The following is a 15,817-nucleotide window of genomic DNA, read 5'->3' as shown; positions in this document are numbered from 1 at the left end:
CAATTTCACATATCAAAATAATGTAGATAAATAAAGAAAAAACAATGAGCCGCAAAGATTTTAGGAAAAAATTAAGCACAGATTAGAAGGTGCCTTGGATGCACAAACGATTTGTGGCACGCACTTTGAAGAGACTCTACGTGACAATAGCCCAATTTTTTCAAAATATGTGGTACCAGAGTATCCATAAAATGTTTACGAAAATGCAGGACCAAAGAAGTATTATCTTTGGAAGATTTCCCCACTATAAAAAAAAAAAAGGACCAAAGAAGTATCGATATTGCGGATTTTTTTCCTATAAAAAAGGCAAATTACCAAAGCACAGTGGCTAAAACGTATATGCGGAGAAAACAATATTCATAAGTGTCAAGACTGGTTATAAATACTTTTTTTATGCGACTATTATAGACTATAGTATTATTGTCTTGATACTTAGTAAGATATTTTTTTTTTTAATTAAAAACGAGTTACTTTTAAAAACTACCCAATTATAAGAAAAAAATATAAGTTTAACATATTTTGTTGGCTTTTTTTAGATGATTCAATTATCGTTCTGTATTTATTAAATGCACTTAATGTGTTAACTGTATTTTTAATATCTATTGCAAAAATAGTTAATTTCCATAGAAATATATTAGTATCCCAAGTTAACTGATAAATACCTTTTTTAAAAAATATAAAGATTTGTTGTTGCAGATTTATTGAAAAAACGATTTAAAAATAATAATTAATAAGGAATAGTGTGTTTTGTTTCCGTGCAGTATTCAAATAGACCAATAGCAACACGGCATTAATGCCAAACTGTCTCATGTCGTCACTTGAACCAATGACACTAAAAGAGTTGTTCCTTTATGCTCATGTTAGAAAAATGACACAAATGCGTTTATACTAAAATAGTGTTAGGACTGATGGAATAAAATGAATTAAGTCTTTATTCAAAAAGTATAACTACACATACGTCTTTGTGTTCGTGGGTAATTTTGACTCGAGACGAATAGTTCCTTTACGATTGCCTAAAATGATGGATAAGGTAACTTATACCGTTAATCACACCTACTTATACCGTTTGGGTCATTCGAAAAACTGGGTTAGGACGCAGCTAGAGATATGACCTTTTGATATGTTGTGTATTTTGACGAGCTGAATCCAATGGTGCAATAAAAACCAAAGGGAATAACTCGTCTTACTCCCTTATTCACTGGAGGCACAGAATTATTGGCATATCACGGTAGTGTGGCCGTAGCATAGAGGCCTATTCAGATTAGAGCGGTATATCGGATACCGCCGTGGTCGGTATGTAATCAGAGTATACCGATCGGTACGCGATTAGTCTTTATAATATACTACGTACCACGTACCCACGGTGGTATATAATACCGCAATAATCTGAATAGACCTTAAATAAGTACATATACATGGTCTTGATTATTTCCTCACATTTCATTGCTGTAAAAATACATTGATAATAATGTCTGATTGTATTCAGATGAATGTCAGACAATGTTGTAGTATTTTTTATTTTTGTCTGTAATTACGACATAAGTTTGTTATATCATTGAGTATTTCCTACCTTGAAAGATTTTTAAGTATAATTTATGTAAGATTTTTTTTATTTTTACGTCGAAACATAATATTGTTGTTTTTTTTCTGATACATAACTGATATTATGTTTAGTGTAAGTACTTATGTGTTAAAATTGTGAATGTCTCAGTGAAATAAAGATACATAATAAAGAAATGTGTTTTATTTTATTAAATCCTTATTATATTTCTGTTGGGCAAAAGTAACCACTCGCCCGGTTATTTAATTTTTAAAGATTTCATAATCCAAGGGGAGACAAATTTAACAAACTATCTATACCAATAATAAAATTGTAAATAAGTAATCGCTTTTTAATAAATGTGTATGGATGTAAACACGGTAGTTACATACTTCATATTCCAAAATAGTATTTTTTACAATTTTTGTCTGCCTGTTTGTTCCGGCTAATCTCTGGAACGGCTGGACCAATTTTGAAAGAACATTCACTGACAGATAGTTAGATGATGTTATAACGAGTGACATTATGACATAGGTCTTAGGCTATTTTTCATTCTGATATTACTAAAGGAACATAAAGATAAATAGGAAAAAACTCAAATACGCGGGTGAAACCGCGGGTCGCAGCCAGTATAATTTAAATTCCTTTAGTCATTCTTTGTAATAAATTTAAAAAGCAGTTACAGAGTAGGTACTTAAGCTATTTTGAAATAAAATGTTTCCTATACTAAAAATCTTTACCAATTTACTTAATGTGAACTATCTTCTGCCCGTGACTTTACACGCATGATAGGTATTCAAATACATTACACACTATTTCAGTTATCACTAACTATAAAAAAACTATATAACTGTTATCGCAGCTTTTCTCTTAGCAAAGTCAGAAAATCTCTAAATTTCATTAAAGTGAAACTTTTATTACATCGTCTCAAACTTTTTGGTCTGTGTAGCGCATGTCGCGTGACGGTCGAACCGTACGATAATTATCGTACAAATACGATAATTTTGTGCCTAAGTTTCACTTTTACCGTGGTTTCATAAAACCACACAACATTTTTTTTGATGTGAAACATCTATAGGCTCACTTGTAAACCGAATTGTTGACGTGGCGACGCTTGCCATGGCGACGGGTCGCCACGCTATACACATCTATAGGCTCACTTGTAAACCGAACGATGTTTCACATCTGCCAGGCGTCCCATGACGGCTCACATTTTTTTTTCTTATGTAAATAATCTAAAAACGAAACAAGTCATCTAAAAGTTGTGTAGTAAAGTCATCATCATCAAATGGGTAATAAGTTTTGGTTCGTGCGCTTGCCGGTGCGGGCGTACAGCCTAGTTAAAAAGTATGATTTTTTTTAGGATGAATCAACAGGAGCATTCTGTAAAGCGAGTGACCTGAAATGTACCTCAGTCGTATCTAGATCTGTACCAAATTTACTGATCTTTTTTTAAAAATTCAATTTTGATCAACCACAATCTACATCAGAAAAAGAATTTCAACTCTTTCATTAAAAAAATTAACAAAAGGATGAACTAGCTACATAACTAACTAGTTACTTACAATGAATCGCATTTTATGTTTAATAATATTTTTAATTCTTTATAATCTCACAGTAACTAAGTTATATATATTTACTATTCACTGATATATCTTTTTTTGTCATATTTTGTTCATGTTGATAGTTTATTTCATAAAGCTCTGTTCATATCAAATGTAATAATTAAACTGTTTCACTTCTGCCTAATTTTAATTTTACCTAGATATTTTTCATCCATGTGATTATAAACTAAATCTGGACTGTCCGGCCGTTCCAGCATGCGTCTAAAACTTTCAATTAGATTCTGTTTCTCCAAAAACATTTTATCCTTTTCAGAAAACTTCGTGATGGCTGCCAAAGTCGTGTCAACCCACGCTTCGTAATACGGTTTGGTGTGTTTATTCAAACAATTTGGTGCCCATTTAGCCACTTCTGTAGGCGGAGATTCTCCTTTTCTAAATGGATCTGGTGAGGGTATATTTGCTCTCTTTGTTTTATGTGCAATGCGTTTCTTTCGCGACTTATTGCTTGAATTATGTGACGATTCTGTCGTTTTATCTACTTCTTTTTGTACATCATTTGCAACTGGTTGCACTTTATCCTTTCTTTTATCGAGATTTTCAGTGGGTATCTTTATTTGTAGAGCCTTGGCATCTCGTTGCTCAGCTTTAAAATCTGTAAATGTTACTGTTTTGTATACTTTAGCGTCGTTTTTAGATCTTATCGTCGTGATCACGGGTCTCCTTTTTGATTTCTTGTTATCTGAATCTTTTACCGTCTTTGTGCCCTCCGATTTGCTGTCTGCTAATTTTCGATGTTCCTCCTCGTCGCAGATCTTTCTGGAGCTTTCTTCTGAAATAATGTATTTAAATAAAAATGTTACAAACAGTACAGAAAAATAGGCATGATACACACTAAGTACACAAAAAGTAAGTTGTAAAATTTTAAATAATATTGTATTATACTTTAAAGCCCCATTTTCTTGGTAAGTCACAAAGTTGAATGAACATAATATAGAGGAGTTACTTGCAACACTGTGCAACACTACTTGCTACAAAGTTGATAAGTGATAACGTATGTTGAAATGTTCTCGCCGGAGAATCGACAACACTAATCAAAATCATTGATCAACTGATGCTCGAGATATATTTATCATGAATACGGGGCTTAATTATTACCTACGATAAAAAAGAGCGTGCGTGCCGAGCACACGTGTCAAAAGTGAAACTTCTTTGGCAAGAATCAAAGATACTAAAATCGTCGCCTTACTCCATGACATGATTGATGATGATATTGCCATGACGCGGCCTTGAAATTTTACTCTTAACGCTCATAAAGAAGTTTCACTCAACAACTTAATATTATTAACTATTAAATGAGCACATAAATCGTGTATCTGTAATTAAAAGCAGGCCCAACGTACAGGCATTTACTTACCATTTTGTAAAAGATTCGGCATTTCCAATGAAACCACTCGATTCGCTTTAGTCCTTATCGTATACTTCTCTCTAATTTTCTTTCTTTCAACAGCATTCAACACTTTCTTCGTTTCAATATCAATCCGTTTCTTTCCATCATTATTTTTCACATCAATTTTGATAGAATCATTTTTCTCAATTCTCAATTCGTTTTTGTCTTTTAAAAATGGTTTGATATCTGCATCCATTAATATGGCATTATCTTCTGTTGTACCATTAACTGTTTTTATATCATCTATTGTAAAATTCTCTCTAGTTTTAAGTTTCTTTAGTTGTAAGCTACCCTTATTTGATTGAAATATGGCGTTGCTAACTGTTTTATTTCTTTTAATATCATTGTTAACAGTTTCTTTTCCTATAGACTTTACAATAGGTTTCGATTTAGTATCACCTCTGTCCGCTTGGAGTAAAGTAGTTGTTATTCTTTGTTTCACACCAACTTTTTCAATTACTTTTATAATGTCTCCCTGATCTGTTATTTTTGTAATGTTTTTCCTGTGTTCCTTTCGCTTTAAATTTCGCTCTTCCATTACCAAAAATTAATGCACTGAAATTTATCTTATTACCAAATGGATTATTTGACTTGACTTACTTTATAATGAAGTTTGATTTTGTCATAGCCATCGAGATGAAAAGAGACATAGATTTTGAATGAATCTTTTATTTTTGATTTTACTTTTATCAGAACCTTTTAATCCTTTTTTAATCTCAACCTATTTTATGGATATACCTTATTTCTCAGTTATGAACTTTAAAAAACCTAACTACACCTTCAAAAGTGACAAATCAATTATTATGTCATATATTTTGTAAAAAATTGAAAAAAATCCAAAAAAATATGCTTACATCCAAATGAAAACAGAGCCATGGAGCCAAAAACGGTCGTGGTTAAGTCAAAATCATCAAATGGTGCAACGGCTAGAATCGAAAAACGCAATAAATATAGCAGAAGCGATATGGAATTCCAACCTTCAAATGTAAAGAAACGAGGGGTCTATGTAGAGAATAAAGATAATAATATGCTTTTTAATGTTATTGGTAAGATACGTAGTAATATGATATAGAAAAAAAGATCTATGTTTAACTATTATGTAACGAAACTGAAAAACTGCTATAATCTGTATCGATTTTAAAGATTAACTCAACTTTTACCACTGGAAAGCTACATATTTATCCATTAACACACTAGGCTCTTTTTCTTATCTCGGGTAAAGCCGGGGCAAGCTGCTAGTATTAAAATAATTGGTAAAAAATATATACTAATAATTCAAGGTAGTTATATAACAATCAGTTAAATTTCTTATTACTTGAGGTTTCATGTATAATAATAATGTATCTCCTTTAATTTCAGAAAGTAATGATGCTGAAGTTAACCGTAAACCTCCTCCCCGACCACGACCTGGACAAAAGAGGTTTTTAACATCTGTCCTAAATATTCTATCGAAATCGACAACTGGCACTCAATACCCTGACCACCTGAATAATAATTCCAAAAAATATGGAACCAAACGAAAAACGATTAGAAATAAAAATATAAAGCAAGATGATGATGTAACATTCGTAGACGAAGAATTTGTCGCCGACACTCAAGTTAAAAATAAAAAGCAGAAGTACAAATCCAAAACTTTGAACAGCAAAGGCTACATGTCCCCTATAAACGATAAATTTGTCATACTTCAATCAAAGAAGGACATAATTCACACTCCGTCTAACTTCTCAGGGTTGAGTAAAAGTTTCACTTTGAACGAATCAAAGAATCCAATTAGAGATCTATTAGAAAACAATATTTACAGCGGTGTAGCTGAAGGTATAGCTAAAGAAATTTTAGAAGGTCGAGTTTTAGATAAGCCTGTAAGAATTCAAGAAGATCCGTTGACTTTAGTCGCAGATGTGCCTCCAAAGGATGACAAGAACATATACAATTTCTTCGTTGATCTATTGGAAACTACTTTCGACGTTTATAATGTAAAAACAGACCCAGCTGTAATTAATAACGATTCTGATGAAATACTAGAAATTGACGAAACTGTTGCTAAGAAATTAAATTTTAAAAACGACTGTGCAACTAAAGAAAAAGAACACGATCATAACCATGAACTCAATTTTGATATTAAGGAAGACAAACCGTTTGTTTCTCTATCAGAGTATATGCCAGATGCAGTTAAAGTGAAGAAGACACCAAAACCAAAAAGTGTTAAGGCGAAATCGTTGATCTATCCTAAACAAGTGATCACTCCAAAACCAAGCAACGCTATAACGAGGAGGAAACCACTATCAAAAGCGGCTAAAAAGAAAGTTTTACTCAACACAATAAAAGAGGAATTAAAAATTGATTTCTACAAATATGAGGAGCCGCAAAATCTATATCAAGCGTTACGTAACATGGCAAAATATAAACGTAAATGCCAAGAAAAGAAAACTATACAATTTGATACAGATAACAGTAAATATATGGATAAAGAATGCATTTTCAGTCAGGGTATATTTCCTATTAAGAAATTTAGGAAACGAACATCGACACACGAAAAACCGAAAGCTGAGAAGAAATTGTCTGACTTTAAATATAAAAACCTATTGAAGACGCAAAATGCAGTTGTTATACCATCTAATCATTCATTGGAAGTATATGAATATGAAATGAAAGAAAAACCATATAACTGTGGAAAGAAGCAATGTTTTAAATATTCTGATGATAGCGATTTTGATTTTGACCCTAATTCAATTTTGGGGATATCGGATAGTTCAATTAATATGAAACAGTTTTATTCTTTGTTTCAGGATTAAAAAAATTGATATTACCTACTGTTTTATTTCTATTTTAAACCTGTAGTTCATACTTATATAAAAAAGAGCGATCTTTTAGTGAAAACGAAAACTCGTAGGTATTTAGTGTTTTACATTGCATAGAATCTTTTCGAACGCACTAAGAACAACGAAAGAATGCTCTACGTGTGGCTCTACGCCTGTAATGAGCATTCGCTCGCTTGATGTAAAAGTATTTGAAATATTAAATCGAGGTAACATTAGTGAAATGTATTGTGCTAAAATTAGTAGTTTGTAAGTTTGTTACTCTTTCTCGCTAAAAATTACTGGACTGATTTGGATGGAAGTTTACAAGAATATAGCCTAAATCAGAATAACACATGAGCAGCTATAGAAATAGTTATTACATATATTGCACGCGGGTTCGTGCTCAGTTGAAACCACGCGGCACAGCTAAACAAATATAAAGGCAAAATAAAAAGTTCCATAATACAAGGATGAGTTGTAAATAAAACACTTATTATTTAACAATTTATTTATTTGCTATAAAATTACAAGAAATATAGTTAAATATAGGAAAAAAACTAAGCAGTTGATTTTACGATTATTAGGAGATTGAAAATTACATACAATGTTGTCATATTAGATGAATTATTATTTCTACAAAAAACTAATATCGAAGAATAACGTATAAACTAAGATTTTTGCATGTTAATCAAGTCAACATAACTATAATATTTTATTCAATGTTGAATATACATCACGTCACTTATATATAATTAAGGATGAAGATAATTATCATGGTTACACTGTCATAAATATTACAATAAAAAAAGTATTTTTCTAAAGCCTCTACCGCGCTCCAACGCATGTATAGCGATGGAGCACACTCGACACGCCGCGCCCCATTGAGCTGCGAGAATGAACACATGGCATACGGCATACCGTGTTCTGTGAGTTCATCACTACATAGTATAAAACAAAGTCGCTTTTTCTGTCCCTATGTCCCTTTGTATGCTTAAATCTTTAAAACTACGCAGCGGTTTTTTTAATAGATAGAATGAGTCAAGAGGAAGGTTTTTGTATATGATTTATTAGGTTTAAAACAAAGCGGCGAAGCCGCGGGTGGTAAGCTAGTAGTTCATAAACTATGAACTCACAGAACACGGCTGTAACCGAGCGGTACGGGAGGACACTTTAGTATATTATATATATTATATAATGGTGCATTTACACATTTGTATTTACTATTCGCCTCGTCATTGCAGGACACATGTGTATACGAACCACGGTGTGAAACATTCGCAAACCGTTTGATATGTTCGAAAAATACGAATACGCAAATCGAGTGCAAGGATTACATATGCGTGTTCGTGATTCGCTTCGCAATTCGCGCGAATGTGTAAATGCACCAATAGAACATAATATGATTATATATTTAAGTTGAATTTCGCAACAAAATATAATTTTACATATTCAGATACCACCTAATATGACAATACATATATTCTATCTAACAAAACTTTCAATTGTGAAATTAAACATATTATTGTTATAATTAACTATGTTTTCAAATCTGTGAGAAATGAGCCAACTATTTGGCTAATAGTCTCTATTCGCTTATAGATATGAAGGTATGAAGATATGAAGGTTTTATTGGCTATTGCACATAATAATGATTGTCTCATATTAAAACTTAAAAGGTACAAGTTAAGCGCACTATTATGCAATGCTATTATTAAAAGATATGAGGATTTAAAAATTTTTTCCTTTTACTGTTGATTTTTAACATTAGGTACAATTTGCGCAAAATTAAATATTTAATGACACAGGACACTCAGAATATAATATAGTCTATGGCCAATATATTGAATATATAGTGCAGTTTTGCTTGTCCATTTTTGTCTTATTTAAAAAGAGGCGAAACGCAAAACGCTCAGAAAAAATGGCGCTTCGCAAAATAATCACATTCAAAAGCGCGGGAAAACAAACAGCTTCTGATATATGTATTATTCGCCAATGCCATTTGCCATAAAAAAAATAACATATTTAATTGAATTAACTATTAACATAATATTATTTAATTTACAATACTTTAAATAATCTATTTTTTTATGCGAAAAGCATATAAATTAAGTTAAATGCTGTTTTTTCAAACGGCTGTGCCTACAAGGTACTATGTGACTTATAGGTACCTACACACTATTTCCTATACTAATAACTTTAAGAAAAAACTTTCCAATGCGTTTAATTACATTAGTTATAATGCTAACAGACTGAATAAATCTTAGAATTTTCTAGAAATCTATGCTTTTAAATAAATAAAAATAAAGAGTTTGTTTGAATGCGCTAATCTCGGGAACTACTGCTCCGATTTGATAAATTCTTTCTAAAATTTTGATAAATCGAAAAGTACATATGTATAAACAATAAATTTCAAATCAATAAAATTTACAACTTTTAACCAAACCATTAAAATAAAATAGTACCTAAGTAAATACTGCTCACCCCTACTTATTTGTAAAACAACCTCTATAACACGTTTTTATCGGCTTCAACTGTATGTTTGTATGTTACCATCTCCTTAACGGTGCCTTTCCACCAATAATGTGCGAGGATGTGTAGCGAGGAATGTGTTTAAACCAATCATATCACTACATAGTATAAAACAAAGTCGCTTTCTCTGTCCCTATGTCCCTATGTATGCTTAAATCTTTAAAACTACGCAACGGATTTTGATGCAGTTTTTTTTAATAGATAGAGTGATTCATGAGGAAGGTTTTAGTATATAATTTATTATGTTTTAGACAAAGCGGGCGAAGCCGCGGGCGGAAAGCTAGTTGTTTAATATAATTTAGTTTGAAGTGTTTAGATTTTGAAGCGATACTATTGGTTATTTACAAACATATTCCTCGCTACAGATCCGCACACATTAAAGGTGAAAAAGCACCCTTATACTAGATTTTTCCCAATTTAAAAAAGATATCATTCAAATCTTGTTCACTTATCAAGGATCGGTGACAATACAATAATTTCATGAGTTCAAGTGTTATTTCTGTTTTTTCTGACTAAATTATGAATATTTAATTCTAATACTGAGTTTCACTATTTCATCTTACTTCAGATTTATAAAAAAAACCTGTCTATCGGTACATATTTGTTATATAAAAGTTTTACATTGAGTTACATTTTAAGTGACTCTTCTAACTCATAAATATGTCAATAAAAATCTCTAATATGTATGTTTTATTTGAATTGAAGAGCCTCAAAAATATTTGAACCATTACAAAATAACCTACATAAAAACTACATCTCTTTTCTCTATGTATACCTATTTGTAACAATAATTAATTTTTAAACATTCATCTGTCAAAATAGTCCAATAAAAATAAAGTATATATATGTATATATAACTGAATGAACTGAAATATATGTATATGTTACAGTCAAAACCCTTATCCAGTCAAAAACCTTATTGACCAAATACAATTTTTATTTATAATTCAAAATCAATAACTATTTAAAATTTAACAGCAAATCCATAACACACATAAATAATATATAAAAAATCTGATATGCAATAATTGAGTTTCTCAAACTAAGGCCGGCTACTTATGTACACTGTCGCAGGGGCAATATAAGAACAATTTCAGTTGGTCAGCAATCGGAGCAAATTCAGTTGTTCTCTAAATTGCCCATGCTTGCCTATACACATCACAATTAGGGAGCCAATTAGGGTCCAATTTCAAAATTGCCCCTGCTGCAGGTATGTGAGTAGCCGGTTTTAAACTAAAACATCATTGTCATGTTAATATTACTGTATCTTCAATATTTTAACGTCTTGTACATCATTATATGGCAACATTGCCGCTGTGGCTGATCGTTTAAAAATATGACTATAATTTAGTACGGCAATTTTTTTCGGCATGGCAACTAAAACTATGTGACCGTCCTCTATTTCTACGACATCAATCTGAATTATAGGGCTCATTGTTAACACAGGACAGTCTGATCTCTCCATAAAATTGTACTGTTTGACCGGTTCTGAATTAAATAGATCGAATTCCTCATTAACATATGGTTTATAATAGATTCTTAGCACACCAAAGGTTGTACCAACAAAAACAACTTCATCATATGTACGAACAACTAAAGTTTCGCGTAACGGCCCTTGCGGTAACGTATGATTCATGAAAAACATCCATTGGATGTAAACCCGCCAATCTAACTGTTCCAATAAATTGTATTTTCTAAATTCATTCATAAGATTAGATACAGATTCAACGTTACATCTAAAAATTAGCTCTTTGCCGACTACAGAGTAAATATCACGCTCGTAAGTCAACACATTTAAATGATCGCTAAAGCCCAACGACATAACACCATTCGTGAATGTATTCAAGTGCACACTTTTCAAATTGCCGTCGTTCAAATTACATACATGGATTTCGTCATTCAGCGTTATGAAATACACATTTCTGTCATGTAGCAAGAACATTTTAACACTATCGAATGTGACGTCGGCTTCGTGCCGTGGATTTGTGAGTAACTTACGAACTATAAAGAGATGAAAGTCTGAGGTCATGAAGATTAAGGAATCGGTATTCTCCGTGTACCTTAGATAGCTTCCTGATATTGGCCCGCGTTTCGCGCGCTCCAGTGTCTCTATGTCATAGTAGAAAATGCCGCATCTAGTGTGAACGCCGATTATACCGTCAGAAAGCACTTGGAAATCCTGAATTTCTTCTCTCACGGATGACGCAGAGGCGAACTCGTCTATCATTTCTCTAGCGTACTGCAATCTTGACCACAATGTTAGGGATCTGTAGATATTGTACCACTGTAATCCCGGTTTCGACTTGTATCTTGCGATTTTGTAAATTGATGGAAAATCATTTTCACAGTATTTTCGCCACAGTTTATCGAGTCGTGATAGATTGTCAATTATTTGTTTCCAGCGTAAGCACACTTGTCTGCATGTAGATAGCTCTTTTGGTGTTAAATAGCTGAATATTCGTAATAGTACTTCTGTCGGAAAACTGTATAAATAATAATATGTGCTTTCCTCCACTTCAGGCATGGTTTTGTATAGCTGTAGATATTAGGACACAAAGTATAAGCACTGTTTTATACGAATTATGCACTGTGACTCTCACTGAACGGGAATAATATTTAATTTTGCGCAATAATTATGTATGAAATTGTAAACAGCTGTATTTTGATTCTTGTTTTTTTTTTTTGTTACATCGACATCTATAATTTTTCATTTAAGTTATGAGGACTGGATACGAGGAATTGTTGAGCTTGATCGTATTTTATATTGGCAACTCTTGCCTCTAGTTGTCATTTCACTTTAACAATTTATATTTTATTATCTGTGTCATGCACAATATTTATTATCTGTACCTAATTTAAGTTGAACTGCATTCTGCAACCGTCAAAAATCATAGTACCTAGTATCAAATCGCTGTTGAATGTTGATTTCAAAATAAACATTGAAAAGTAAGACAAAATATTACCATGTCTGGTTTAAAAGCTTTACGTGATATAAGTAAACAGTTTGAAAATGAATTGAAACTACATTCTTCAAATATATTTTGTGCAAAAGTTGATGAAAGTTTCGAAAATGTTATTGCAAAGAAATTAAGAGATATTTCTTTAATTACATCAAAACTACGATTATTACAGGCCAAAACATTAGCAGGTGATTACTATCTTTATTATTCTAATAAAAAGAAACGCAGATACGAGTTTATTACAATAAACATTAAACATTAAGTAGTAGAAGCTTAATTTTTATGTTCGATAGTTTTTCATAAAACTATCGAATATTTTTAGTATTGTACTTAATCCTAATATAAAATAAATAAAACAACTGAATTTTTATGTACTACATTACTATAAACTACATATTATCAGAGTTAAATTAAATTTTTTATCAAAATTCTAATTTCAGTGACACCACAAATAAAAGAGACAAATAAAGATGAAATCACAACTATCAATGACTATACGGACACAGTAACATTGAAACTAATTGAGCAGCAAATTGTCAAAACTCTAACTCAAACACATTCTGTTAAGACTTTGGTTACCGCACCTGATAGAAGTTTGGATCCTGAATTATTGGAGAGAAAAGAGTATGTATATCTATATACTAGCTGTGCTTCGCGGTTTCACCCGCGTGGTTACGCTCATGTTGGTCTGAGCGTGATGATATATAGCCTATAGCCTTCCTCAATGAATGGGCTATCAAACACCGAAATAATCTTTCAAATCTGACCAGTAGTTCCCGAGATTAGCGCATTCAAACAAACAAACTCTTCAGCTTTATAATATTGGTATAGATATTAGACATTAAAAAGGAAAAATTAAACATTACTACACTGCTTGTATTTCATGTCGAAACATATTTTAATAATTGCTGAATTTAATGATTCATGACTTCATTTAAATTTTATAATACATTTTATTAAAATACTAGTGGTCCGCCCTTGGTACATGTTTACTTTTTCTCACCATAAGAACCATCCTCATACTTTAAGGAATATTATAAAAAAGAGTAAGAAAAAAAGTTGTTAGTGCGTTCGAAAAGATTCAATGCAATGTTCAAATACTGAACAACACTGAATACGAGTTTTCTTGCTCTAGCTCTATGCTCCTTTCATGGCATCATGAGATTAACATGTTCATCCAAACATAGTCTTCAGCTTATTTTATTAATTTTAATACATAAATATCTGTTTTAGGGCCGATTTTTCAATGCTTGGTTAAAACTTATCCGTCCAATAAACTATTACACGATAATATTAAAATGTCACGGAAACTGTCAAATACGGGCAATTAGAATACGTTTTTAAAATATGGTAGTTTTATACATTATTCGACGACTAAGTTTTATCCAAGCATTGAAAAATCGGCCCTAAAGAACATATAATTTTAATACATAAGTATCTTCATTTACAGGAAAATCATAGCTCAAGTAACGGAATACAGCCAAAAGGAGGAAACATTACTTAATTTGGATGAAAGATTGAAAGAGAGACAGATAAAATTATTAGAAGCAAGGAGAGAGTGGGATAGAGTGTTTGGTAATTTAAAAGATAGTCAAAATGTTATTGTTGAAGAGAGAGCCACGGGGCCTTTGTATAAGTGAGTATCACTAGATAGTATAAAACAAAGTCGCTTTCTCTGTCCCTATGTCCCTATGTATGCTTAAATCTTTAAAACTACGCAACGGATTTTGATGCGATTTTTTTTAATAGATAGAGTGATTCATGAGGAAGGTTTTAGTATATAATTATATTATATTTTAGACAAAGTGGGCGAAGCCGCGGGCGGAAAGCTAGTTCTTATTAAGTGAAGTCCCATGTCCCCTAGTGGGGTAAGGGGCAGATGCATTATACATCTGTTTCACTGATCGATTTTCTTTAGGGACAAGTAGGTGATCAGCCTTATGTGTCCTGCCAGACCAAGAAATTTTTTTTTCTTTATCTTCACCAGGAATCGAACCCATGACCAGACATTCTTTCCCCACTGTAAAGTTACTAAAAAAATATTTTTTGTTCAGGTGATCAGCCTTCTGTGTCCTGCCAGACCGAGACGTTTTTTTTCTTCGTCTCCTCCAGGAATCGAACCCAGAACCAGACATTCTTTCCCCACTATAAAGTTACTAAAAAAATATTTTTGTTCAGGTGATCAGCCTTCTGTGTCCTGCCAGACCGAGACATTTTTTTCTTTATCTTCACCGGGAATTGAACCCATGACTAGACATTCTTTCCCCACTATTAAGTTACGAACCCATGACCAGACATTCTTTCCTCACTATTAAGTTACGAACCCAGACCAGACATTCTTTCCCCACTATTAAGTTACAAAGCCATGACCAGACATTCATTCCCCACTATCAAGTTACGAACCCATGACCAGACATTCTTTCCCCACTATTAAGTTACGAACCCAGACCAGACATTCTTTCCCCACTATTAAGTTACAAACCCATGACCAGACATTCATTCCCCACTATTAAGTTACGAACCCATGACCAGACATTCTTTCCCCACTATCAAGTTACGAACCCATGACCAGACATTCTTTCCCCACTATTAAGTTACGAACCCATGACCAGACATTCTTTCCCCACTATTAAGTTACGAACCCATGACCAGACATTCTTTCCCCACTATTAAGTTACGAACCCATGACCAGACATTCTTTCCCCACTATTAACTTACTGAAAAAAATTTTTTTTTTTAGAAAACTCCAGGCGTTAGTGGGTAAAATGGAACTCATGCGTTGGATGATATCTAAGCTTGTGACGTCACTCACGAGCAACTACGACTGGGCCACAGATCCACACAGACGGTTGAAAGTGTTAGCGCTAACTAGGCAATGCTATACTGTACATTTATTTACTGATGTTTGATTAAATATTTCTTGAATATATTATGTGTTTTATTTAACTAGCTGTGCCCTGTGGTTTTACTCGCATTTC

The 15,817-nt window shown here is 32.5% G+C and overlaps 4 protein-coding genes across 4 annotated transcripts; 2 read left to right on the top strand and 2 right to left on the bottom strand.

Annotated features, from left to right (window-relative positions):
• Positions 1 to 3,175: 3,175 nt before the first annotated feature.
• LOC149475132 (uncharacterized) lies at positions 3,176 to 5,172 on the bottom strand. Its single transcript, XM_089713997.1, has 2 exons — positions 4,520 to 5,172; positions 3,176 to 3,934 (listed from the first exon to the last, which is right to left on the bottom strand). The coding sequence occupies exons 1-2, from the start codon at positions 5,088 to 5,090 to the stop codon at positions 3,276 to 3,278; spliced, it is 1,230 nt and encodes a 409-aa protein (XP_089570123.1). The 5' UTR covers positions 5,091 to 5,172; the 3' UTR covers positions 3,176 to 3,275.
• A 254-nt stretch (positions 5,173 to 5,426) lies between these two features.
• On the top strand, positions 5,427 to 7,344 carry LOC149475131 (uncharacterized). Its single transcript, XM_089713731.1, has 2 exons — positions 5,427 to 5,598; positions 5,912 to 7,344. Exons 1-2 carry the CDS (start codon positions 5,427 to 5,429, stop codon positions 7,342 to 7,344), a joined length of 1,605 nt encoding a protein of 534 aa, XP_089569857.1.
• Positions 7,345 to 7,846: 502 nt separating this feature from the next.
• LOC149475130 (uncharacterized) lies at positions 7,847 to 12,566 on the bottom strand. Its single transcript, XM_089714002.1, has one exon. It carries the CDS (start codon positions 12,401 to 12,403, stop codon positions 11,138 to 11,140), a length of 1,266 nt encoding a protein of 421 aa, XP_089570128.1. The 5' UTR covers positions 12,404 to 12,566; the 3' UTR covers positions 7,847 to 11,137.
• Positions 12,567 to 12,749: 183 nt separating this feature from the next.
• Positions 12,750 to 15,766, top strand: LOC149475129 (uncharacterized). The gene is made up of 4 exons (XM_089714003.1): positions 12,750 to 13,027; positions 13,280 to 13,463; positions 14,290 to 14,475; positions 15,580 to 15,766. Exons 1-4 carry the CDS (start codon positions 12,844 to 12,846, stop codon positions 15,746 to 15,748), a joined length of 723 nt encoding a protein of 240 aa, XP_089570129.1. The 5' UTR covers positions 12,750 to 12,843; the 3' UTR covers positions 15,749 to 15,766.
• The last annotated feature ends 51 nt before the right edge of the window (positions 15,767 to 15,817 follow it).

This window comes from Colias philodice, chromosome 31, assembly GCF_061535455.1.
Source record: "Colias philodice isolate Cphi_HAF_F1 chromosome 31, ilColPhil1 Martin Lab GWU primary, whole genome shotgun sequence".
Lineage (NCBI taxonomy): Eukaryota > Metazoa > Arthropoda > Insecta > Lepidoptera > Pieridae > Colias > Colias philodice.
Note: the sequence above shows the minus strand (reverse complement) of the source record. Positions and strands in the feature narration are given on the sequence as shown.

Coding starts and splice junctions, on each gene's coding strand:
- LOC149475132 (XM_089713997.1), bottom strand. CDS start 5,090: ATGGAAGAGCGAAATTTAAAGCGAAAGGAACACAGGAAAAACATTACA. Junction 3,935..4,519: donor GCCGAATCTTTTACAAAATG/GTAAGTAAATGC, acceptor ACATTATTTCAG/AAGAAAGCTCCAGAAAGATC.
- LOC149475131 (XM_089713731.1), top strand. CDS start 5,427: ATGGAGCCAAAAACGGTCGTGGTTAAGTCAAAATCATCAAATGGTGCA. Junction 5,599..5,911: donor TATGCTTTTTAATGTTATTG/GTAAGATACGTA, acceptor CTTTAATTTCAG/AAAGTAATGATGCTGAAGTT.
- LOC149475130 (XM_089714002.1), bottom strand. CDS start 12,403: ATGCCTGAAGTGGAGGAAAGCACATATTATTATTTATACAGTTTTCCG.
- LOC149475129 (XM_089714003.1), top strand. CDS start 12,844: ATGTCTGGTTTAAAAGCTTTACGTGATATAAGTAAACAGTTTGAAAAT. Junction 13,028..13,279: donor ACAGGCCAAAACATTAGCAG/GTGATTACTATC, acceptor TTCTAATTTCAG/TGACACCACAAATAAAAGAG. Junction 13,464..14,289: donor GAATTATTGGAGAGAAAAGA/GTATGTATATCT, acceptor CTTCATTTACAG/GAAAATCATAGCTCAAGTAA.